Below are 10,512 nucleotides of genomic sequence, written 5' to 3'. Positions count from 1 at the left end.
GGGGTTCCCTTCCTTTGTGGTAGTAGCCGGTGCTTTCTTCATGGCTTATTCTGCAAAAATTTACGAAGACTAGGGTAAAATTTGGGTTAGGGTTAGAGAGAATTTGGGTATTGTGAGAGAGTATTGGGGAGAGAGAGAGTCGGTCGAAATTTGATTTGAAAGGAAAAAGGAATATTTTTTTGTTTTTTAGATAAGGAAGGCAAACGATTGCTAGGTGATGTAAGCAACCATACGCTTCCTCAAAAGGCGGATTTTGAATTTTGAAAAGTAACCGACTTCCCTCCAAAAGTATTTGATTCAAGACTTTGCCTCCCTATGCAATTCAAAATACCACGCAAAAACAACGTGAAACACCAAGTGCCCAGGTCAAGGATTTCAGTCGAGACAAAGCAATTTCCCTGCGGAGCTTGTTGTTTCGAAAATATTTTTGGAAGATTAAGAATTTTTTCTTTGTTTGGATTTTTAGTTTTTGGAAAAGCAATTAATCTATTTACTCTCGCAACTGAGTATTTTCAGGTTCCCCTAGGTCAGTGCATAGATAAAACTTATTCCCATTTTACCTGACCTAGAAATTCGTGAGAATACTCATTTGCCTGACCAATTAGGCAATAAATAAGGGTGCGTGTAGTGGCACTTCTTCCACTACACAACTCCAAATTATCGCTAAAGATTTTTACTCGGTGACCATTAACAAGGAAAGGGACAGAGTTAGGGGCGCTTCCCTGGATTTCCACCACTCCATTTGTTCGAAGGCCGACGATGGTGTACAGACCTATCCATTTGGACTTTAGCTTCCCAGGCATTAGCTTGAGCCTAGATTGAAAAAGAAGTGCTTTCTGCCCTACTTGTAGTTCCTTGACCCGGAGGTTCCTATCATGCCAGAGTTTTGTTCTCTCCTTATACCACATTGCTGAATCAAATGCTTCTAGCCTTAGTTCCTCCAGCTCCTGTAGTTGCAACTTCCTTTCTTCTTCACAGACCAGTGCCTTCATATCCATCTCCTTTATGGCCCAATATGCCTTGTATTCCACCTCCACGGGCAGATGGCATATTTTTCCAAATACCAATCTATAGGGTGACATTCCTATTGGTGTCTTGTAAGCGGTCCTATAGGCCAAGAGAGCATCATCAATGCGCTTACTCCGGTCCTTCCTTATAGTATTCACTGTCTTCTCCAGAATTCTCTTGATTTCTCGGTTCGAAACTTCTGCCTGACCATTTGATTTGGGGTGATATGGAGTAGATAACCGATGGTGGACACCGTATTTCCTCATCAATGCCTCTATAGTACGATTGCAGAAGTGTGTTCCCTGGTCTGAGACTATAGCTCTAGGCACTCCATACCTATTGAAAATATTCGCCTTCAGAAACTTTTCCACTTCCTTTGATTCACAGGTGGGTGTAGCCTTTGCCTCTATCCACTTGGACACATAGTCAACCGTGACCAATATATAAGTGTTACCATAGGAAGATGGGAACGGTCCCATGAAATCCATCCCCCACACGTCAAAGATCTCGCAGACTATTACTGGAACTTGGGGCATCTCATCCCTCTTTGAAATTCCTCCTGTCCGTTGACATATCTCACAGCATTGACAGAATTCGAAAGAATCCTTGTTCAGCGTTGGCCAATAGATCCACTATCTAAAACCTTCCTCGCAGTCTTCCTGGGTCCAAAATGACCTCCGCATGCCAGAGCATGGCAGTGGTTAAGGACGTCCTTCTGTTCCCATTCCGGAATACACCTTCTGATTACTTGATCGGAACACATCTTCCAAAGGTAAGGATCATCCCAAAATTAGTATTTGGCCTCACTCTTCAACTTCATCCTCGGGGCCCGGGATATTTCTTGTGAATTCGGTACCTCTCTTGTGACCAAGTAATTAGCCAGGTCAGCGAACCATGGCTCCGTATTCATTGGATATTTCCCCTTATCGGATTTTCCTGGACCGATTACCATCAGTATTGTTTCCCAGTTAATACGTCCAGTAAATTTCCCGAGATAGTAAAGGTGTTCCTTGGGGAAGGCATCGGGTATAGCTTCATCCGTGTCCCCTTGAAATATTCGACTCAGATGATCGGCAACCTTGTTCTCTGTACCCTTCTTGTCTTTTACCTCCCAATCAAACTCCTGCAGAAGTAACACCCATCGGATTAACCTCGGCTTAGACTCATTTTTCGCCAGTAAGTACTTAATAGCTGCGTGATCTGTGAAAACAATCGCCCTCGACCCAAGCAAGTATGGTTGGAACTTCTCAAAAGAATACACAACAGCTAACATTTCCTTCTCTGTGGTATCGTAGTTCTTCTGTGCCTGATTAAGAGTCTTTGATGCATAGAAGATCACGTAACTCTTCCCGTCGATTCTCTGACACAGTACTGCTCCTACTGCGAAATCACTTGCATCACACATAACTTCAAAAGGATAATTCCAGTCTGGTGCCCTGATTATTGGAGCAGAGATAAGCTTGTCCTTCAGTAATTGAAATGCCTTCTTGCAATATTCGCCAAAGATGAATTCAACATCGTTGTGCAAGAAGGTGCGTAAGTGGCTGAGCAATTTTTGCGAAGTCCCTGATGAATCTTCTATAAAATCCTGCATGCCCCAAGAATCCTCTTACTTCTTTCTGATTCGTAGGATAAGGTAACCTTGAGATCACATCAACTTTAGCCTTGTCCACTTGAATACCTCTCTCTGAGACTACATGGCCAAGGATTATTCCCTCTAGCACCATGAAATGGCACTTCACAAAGTTTAAGACCAAATGCTTCTCCTGACATCTCCTCAGCACGAGGTCTAGGTTGACTAAACAGGAATCAAAGGAAATCTCATACACAGTGAAATCATCCATGAAGATCTCAATTCACACTTCCAGAAGATCTGAGAAGATACTCATCATGCAATTCTGAAAAGTGCCAGGTGCATTGCATAAACCAAATGACATTCTTTTGTATGCATAAGTGCCAAACGGGCAGGTAAAAGTTGTCTTCTCTTGGTCATCAGGATCTACATATATCTGGAAATACCCACTATATCCGTCAAGGAAACAAAAGTACTGCTTTCCAGCCAATCTTTCTAGCATCTAGCCGATGAAGGGTAAAAGGAAATGATCCTTTTTAGTGGCTTCATTCAACTTCCGATAGTCGATACACATTCTCCATCCAGTCACCAGACGAGTTGGCACCAATTCATTTTTATCATTCTTGATCACTTGTATCCCTAACTTCTTGGGTACCATGTGGGCGGGACTGACCCATTCACTATCCGGAATGGAGTAGATGATGCCTAGAGACAGCAGCTTCAAAACTACCTTCAGAACTTCCTTCAGAACTTCCTCCCTCATGTTCGGATTTAATTTCCGCTGTGGATCTCTTCGAGCCTTTGCGCCTTCTTCCAATCTGATATGGTGCATGCAAAGATCGGGACTAATTCCTACTAGGTCTGAGAGAGTCCATCACATAGCTTTCTTGTTCCTTCTGATCACCTCCAGTACTTCTTTTTCTTGTTCCTTGGTCAAGTTGCTGTTGATGATGACTGGGAGCGTCTCGTTCTCCTCCAGATATGCATACTTGAGGCCTGGCGGAAGTGTTTTCAACTCTTTTTTTGTTACATTTTCTTCCTGGGGCAAGGGATTTTTCTCTGTCTTATCAAGTACTGCTCCATTCCCTGACCCAGAAGGGTTTTCCATACTAGCCACACGGGCTGATCCCCTTGATCTAGCTAATTTCGGATCCCTACAAAACTTCGAAATAGCATTGGCTAGCTCTTCGTCTGTCAACTCCTTCGTGTGCATTGCCTCACCCCAACCTGCTACCTCCTTATCAATAGAGTGGCTCAATTCTGAGTTATTAATTTGTTCATCTATTAATTCAGTCTCAAGATATTCCTAGACCAAGGGGTTAATAACATCGATAGCATGCAAATTTTCAACATCCAATGGTTTTTTCATGGCCTCATCAATGCTAAATATATATTTCTCCCCATGATAATCCAGGCATATTGTTCCATCAAACAGATCAATTATTGTCTTAGCGGTGCGTAAAAAAGGTCTACCTAAAAGTACTCCGCTAGACTCAGCAGATTCATTCTCACTCATTTTTATCACATGAAAATTAGCAGGATACAGGAAATCATGCACATTAACTATCACATTTTTCAGCACACCTTCGGGTGAAATGCATGTTCTATCAGCCAACTGAATTACCACCTTCGTGTCAACCATACTGACCCCTATCAACTTCTTATATATTGAAAGCGGTAAAACATTTATTGATGCTCCTAAATCACACATAGCATGCTCAATTTTTATGTCACCCAAGGAAATAGGTAAGGTGAACATACTTGGGTCTGTGCGCTTTGAAGGCATTCTCCTCTTCTGTATCACAGCTGACACGTTTTCTCCAATCAATATCTTCACATCAGGTTTGGTTTTCCCAGCTATGAACTCCTTGATAAACTTGCTAAAAGTGGGCAGCTTCAGAGCCTGCAGAAACGACAAGTTTATCTCCAGTTTGCCAAAAATCTCCATAAAGTCTTCGGTATCATCCTTTTTCTTCTTAGCCTCCCCTCGGTAAGGAAACGGCTTCATGTTTTTCAATGTTCCCACGGAACCTCCAGCTGAGGGTTCTTCAGTTTCTTTCCTTACTTCTTCACTCTCCACCTCTGGCTCTGGGTCTAGGAAAAATGGATCAGCCGTATGAAGCAGCGGCTTCTCCAGATCACCCCTTTGGAGGCCATCTTCTACTCTGGTGCTTTTCTCAGTACTTCCATGGTCAGAGACTACATTCTCATTGCTCATAACGGGGGGACATTTTCATCATTTTTCATCACCGGACCTTCATAGCCGCGTCCTGATCTCAGAGTGATTTGACTGATGTTTGCCCGGTCAGGTGGTTTCACCGAGGCGGGTATCTTTCCTTCATTTCCTCGCATCTCGCTCAACGAAGTGGCGATCTGAGACATTTGCTTAGCCAACAAGTCCATGGCAGCCTTTTGCTCCTGTTGTGCATCCTGGAGTTTATGCACCACATCATTGTTGGATTGCATGTTATTCTGCATATGTTGTTGAGAGCTGACTAGGTCATGCACCATGTCATCTAGATTCCTCTGGGACCTATAGTTAGGTTGATTGGAACTTGACCCTTGGTTATGGTTTGGTCCACTCCCCTGATTTTGGCAATAGTTCCCTTGACCTCCCTGATTATTGCTAAACTGGTTTTCTAACCCTTGATTCCCTTGGTGATTAGGCTAAAAATATTGATTGTTCCCAGTGGCATTCTTCTGGTGTGGTGGCATATAAGAACTCCCTTGGTTATTCTGGTTCCTATTGCCCCAATTGGGCTGATCTCCTTGATTACGGTAGCCCCAGTTGTTCGGCCCTTCTTGACTTTTCCCTGACCAGTTCGAGTTGTGCTACGGCCCTTCTTCTGACCAACTGGATGTCTGATCTGTTAGGTTTGGTATACTGAAAAGCATGTTTCGAGCAAGTTTCGCGCGAATAGAATCTTGCTTGTATACGTAAAACTCTACAATCCACTTTTAACCCGATTCAGTATTATTCGAGCAGCCTCGCACGAATAGAATCACTATTATTATTACATTGTGTTTGTTTGTGCATTTATAAGATGTTTTACAAACATTTAAATGCATAAGAAGTAAACAAAGTCTAAGTCTTTTTCTTAGTAGACCGGTTGTGGGCGTCGTCCACTTTAAGGTAACACGGTCAGATCTATGCAATGCTTTGCAAAAGAAAAAGAAGAATTTCACAACCCAGATAGGCTTTGGCTACCTATCGTGAAAGGTTGCAATGTCAGTCCGCATATTTCTAAGCCTTACTGAAATAAGATGACATTGGTGTGGTATAGCACTGAACGGATCTAACAGCAAGACGTGTCTTTATGCTATCTACTGAAAGACTAGGTCTTGATAAAATACTATTTCTTAATCTACATATGTTAGCATTGAGCATACGGTATTGATTATGCACTACTTTGACTTATCAAATGGTGTGGGTTTTTCGCAACCCAATAATCCTGATATATTGGGTAGTGGTGATTAATATCTAGTGGTGCTAGGATTGCTATTATGTTGAAACGTGCGCGAGGTGAGTCTCGTTTGATAATGTCCTCAAGAGGAGCTCGAACAAGGTTTTATTATTCAGAAAACTGGCCAATTGGAGTTTTATTACTCTATGAATAATAAATAAATGTTTCTTGCTAAGTCCACTCTTGGAATTAATAAGATATTAATTAATTAAGTTTATAGCAGACATTAATTAATTAATGGACATTTATATCTTAAACGCGGGAAATAAGTAATAAATAACGGAAACCCGGATTACTTGTAATTTCGGATTTGGATGGGGAGAGTTCAATATTACTTCTGTAGTGGCTGCTCGTAATATTCCAATTATAACTTATATTAAATTGTGGGTTCAATTTAATTAGTAAAAAGTAAATTGGATGAGCCCATATCCAAAACCTTCCATAGATCCCTGTTTGGGCCCAAAAGGAACTTAATATAAATAGGAGAATAAAGGAGACAGAATTAACACAATTTTATTTCATAAAATTTTCGAAAATTTCGAAAATCTCCAGCTGTGGAGAATTTCGAATTCCTCACCTATTCTCAAAAGGATTTCTTCTGTCTTCTTTATTCGAGTCCTAGTGTTTTGATAAGATCAGCCCACCCTGATATCGAGATACAGTTCGGGAACCAAAGAGAAGATCTGTGGTCTAGTATCAAAGATCATCACGTGGTGAAGGCGCGAGCAATCGACGATTCTTTGGATAATCAAATCGGTAACTCTAAACCGTAGTATTCATGTTTAGGTTTTATATTTTTTAAGCATGAATTATTTGCGTTCTAGCATGCAATTATCTATTTAACATGTGAATTGATTAATCGCATAATCGGTCAAATAGATCCTTATCTGATTTATTTGTTTTGTACAAGTCTTCCGCTGTGCAAGGGGCTCCAAACCCCATCATGATCGTCTTCTAAAATACGGGCCACCGAGGGTATCTCCCATCTGCCAAATAGTAGCTCCTATGGTACTGCTTGCCGTTGGCTACGAAGCTGATTTCCGGACCCTTACCCTGGCACTGCTCATTGAAGAAAGACGACGACTGCAAAACGTTGATGTCGTTGTTAGACCCTACAACTCCAAAATACGCATGTCAGATCCACAGCCGGTAGTCAGCAACAGCTTCCAGCTTCCAAGATCATCGTCGGGTGTTTGCTTTTGAACCCGGTAGTGAAATGCCCTTTCCATGCCACCGGGCAGTTCCACCATTCCCAGTGCATGCAATCTATGTTGCCCATCATCCCAAGAAAACCGTGCTCCCTCCCGTGTATTTGAAGTAGTATCTCGCAGTCGCCTGCGGTCGGCTTTCGGAGATCTCTCCACCAAATACCGCTTTGATGCCCCTACAGAACTGCCTCAAAACCTGTAGGCTAGTCGCCTCGCCCATGCGTAGGTACTCGTCAAACATGTCAGCCGGTCCACCATAGGCCAGCTGCATAATTGCAGCGGTGCACTTCTGTATCGTCGACAGTCTGATCCTGCCACTGGCATCAGATCGTTGGGTGAAGCAGTTGTACCGTGAAGCCAATGGCGACGCTATATTTAGGAAAAGCCGTCGAGACATTCTGAAATGCCGATGGAAAGCTGTGGAGGAAAATGCGGGTTTGCGCCAAAGTAATCCTCCATCAGCGGCTGGTTAGCCGCGATATGGTCGGGGGGGTATTGTCCGCCGATGCTGGATCGGACGAGGGACCGCCGCCGCCACCCAGCGCTCCTCCTTCTTCTATACTTCTTGCTCAACCTCTTCAACAAACGCGTCATAGGCCTCATTCCATGCGAGTTGATACTCATTGTCAGAATCCATTTTCGGAGAGTGGATTTGAGAAAAATTTGAGATTTGAGATTGAAATGGAATGAAAAAAATAAATTAAAAATTGGGAATAGGTATTTTTATAAATAAAAATTAAAGAATTAAAAAAGAAAACGCCGGTGATCGCCCGGCGGTCTCGCGGCTCACAACCACGCGACCGCCGTTCTCCCACCCGGCGAAGTCGTGTCCTCAGTTGTCAAAGGACCGCCGCAGCGCCTACGCGGCTTGCAATAGACTGCCGTGGCGGTCCTATTGTGGACACTCTAAACCGCTTTTTTTCTTTTTCCTCTTTTCTTATTTATGGCTCTTTTTATCTAATTTATTTTTATTCGATTAGAACATCCACGACAACAGCTTAGTCAATGCCCTAACCAAGCAACAAGCTAGCAATAGCCCAGCCAATGCCCTAGCCCAGCAAATTAAATGACAAATATAAAATTAAATTGGATAAAAAATAGAGAAAGTTCAAACATAATTCAATAAAATAAAATAAAAAAAATATTACAATTTTAAAAAATAAAAAAAAAAGACATCTACTACAATTAAATAAAAAAACTTCCATCTTCAAGCTTGAACACGAGGCCCGGCTCACTCGTCGGCGTCCTCTCCAGCATCCCAAGCGGCATCCTTGGCAACGGGAACATTGTCGGTAGGCAGCCCCAAGTTGCGCTGCATCACAGTGATGACACCCTCCAAGTAATTCTTGAATTTGGGGTCGGTTGCCTGTTTCCACTGCATTATGACGTCGAACTGGTGCTTCGTCGCTTGAATACGAACGACATCGGATAAGTCCGAGCCGGGAGTAGTTGATTGGACTTCCGAGCTAGACCCGCTTGAAGCTCCTCTCGACATCCGGATCGCCGATTTCTGGCCCATCGGGCGACGGCAGCGGGGTACTGGCGGAGGCACCTCATCGACATCGTTATTGAGGTCGTGGGAACCGGCGCTACTGTTGTACTCGTCGGAGACACCGAGCCGTTGTCGCTTCGGCCAATAAGCATCCATCCCCGCCGAAATTTGGGGGATTCAATCAGCTCCAGGAAGACGTCCCAGTACTTAAATTGCCCGAATTTCTTGGGCTCAGGGAACTGCAGGTACGACAACTCTTTCACATTGTCCATGGACATGCCGCTGGTATTCTCTCTCATACTTTACTCGTTCTCCACTTTAACTATTCATAATTATTTTTTCAAAATGAGTGCAGAGAGGGAGTATGTATTAGGTCAATTACAATGATTTTTTAATCTTAATCAAACTTATGAAAAAGGTCACCCTAAATTAAGTCAACTGAAAGATTAATTACAATGATTTTTAAAAATCCCATACTCAAATCCAAACATGAAAATTTTCCCATTCTGACTATCCAAGGGTTAAATAAGCATTATACAAGGAAATTTGGACTGCTCTTATCTTATATGACTTCTCTGAATTAAATACTACTCCAGTATACTCCAATTTAATTTAATTTTATAAGAATATTGATAAGTGCTACTATTGTGTTAATATTGAAATGTACCATTAAAATCCAATTTATCAAATTCAAACTCATTTTTAATTTAACTTTTTTTTGTATTTATGATATTAATATGTAATAGTTAACTAAGCTGTTTGACTAGCTTAATTTTTATTAATCTCTTTTCCATGGAGTGTTCGGAATTATGGAGATTTTATTTGCGATATTGAATAAATTCTAATTAGCTAGGTTTATGTACAATAAAAACTTGCTCAAAACATCTCTTGGCAACAATATCAACTCCAGACTACGTAGACACAATTCTATCAAATAGTAATAATACTAGTTTTCTCGAATGTTGTTATCGCTATCCAAGATTGCATGATTATTGGGGTACAAAAAACCAGCGCTATAACCAGGATCTTGTACTTGTTACTCAAGCGCATGAAGTACTTATCTCAACATGATCTTGTTATACCACTCTAGTGTAATTAGTTATCTAAGATAGGAATGACTTTGGAATTTTACATTAGCAACCGTTCATGATAAATTATTCACTTACTTGTACAAGAAACCGACTAAAAAATCTTATGTTATCATGACTCTATCAATCAGTCTACAACGTAGAAGAACTTGTTTGTTCTATTATTCTATGAATTAATCAAATAAAAAACCATATGATGAATAAATTTCTTCTCATTAAAACTTAAGATTAGGTTTTACAATGCAAGCATTTAGAAACATATTTTTCTGTATACAATTTCATACATTTACACACTATCTGAGCTCTAATATGAATCAAATAAAGCAATACAATGATTTCATAATTTCGTTGTTGGGACTCCCTCAATCATGATTAACTATAAATTGAACCGGTGTCCACGAATAATGTCACGACCACAAACTTCCTAATGATGGTGACTGCATCTAAACGTGATTCAATAGCACCTTAAAATCAAGGGATGAAGAATAAACATGATTTATAAGAAGAAACCTAGGACAAAAGTCTCGCAGGTGAAAGTGAAATGGACAACATAAAGTCAGAGTGCGGTCTAGGTTCACAATCCCTCTAACATAGAATCCTATTACAGCGGAAACGTCCAAGACAAGGCAGTATGTATGGAGACATACTACCCTGGGCTACCTATTGACTTATTCGAGGA

At 41.4% G+C, this 10,512-nt stretch overlaps 1 protein-coding gene across 1 annotated transcript; it reads right to left on the bottom strand.

Moving 5' to 3' along the window:
• Positions 1–1,798: 1,798 nt before the first annotated feature.
• On the bottom strand, positions 1,799–4,799 carry LOC148928472 (uncharacterized). Its single transcript, XM_089056688.1, has 6 exons — positions 4,343–4,799; positions 3,460–3,841; positions 3,255–3,399; positions 2,894–3,017; positions 2,650–2,806; positions 1,799–2,552 (listed from the first exon to the last, which is right to left on the bottom strand). Exons 1-6 carry the CDS (start codon positions 4,797–4,799, stop codon positions 1,799–1,801), a joined length of 2,019 nt encoding a protein of 672 aa, XP_088912814.1.
• Between the last annotated feature and the right edge of the window lie 5,713 nt (positions 4,800–10,512).

The sequence above is a fragment of the Salvia hispanica genome, chromosome 4 (genome assembly GCF_029641045.1).
Source record: "Salvia hispanica isolate PSC_SH4W2 chromosome 4, Shi_PSC_v1, whole genome shotgun sequence".
Classification (NCBI taxonomy): domain Eukaryota; kingdom Viridiplantae; phylum Streptophyta; class Magnoliopsida; order Lamiales; family Lamiaceae; genus Salvia; species Salvia hispanica.
The sequence above is the reverse complement of the archived record's forward strand: the minus strand, read 5'-3'. Positions and strand labels throughout refer to the sequence as shown.

Excerpts from the sequence above, each read along its gene's own strand:
- LOC148928472 (XM_089056688.1), bottom strand. The coding sequence starts at position 4,799 with ATGAGCAATGAGAATGTAGTCTCTGACCATGGAAGTACTGAGAAAAGC. Across the intron at positions 3,018-3,254 it reads CCATTCCGGATAGTGAATGG|ATATATGTAGATCCTGATGA; the intron begins GTCAGTCCCGCC and ends GGGTATTTCCAG. Across the intron at positions 2,807-2,893 it reads TTTTCAGAATTGCATGATGA|TCAACCTAGACCTCGTGCTG; the intron begins GTATCTTCTCAG and ends ATTCCTGTTTAG.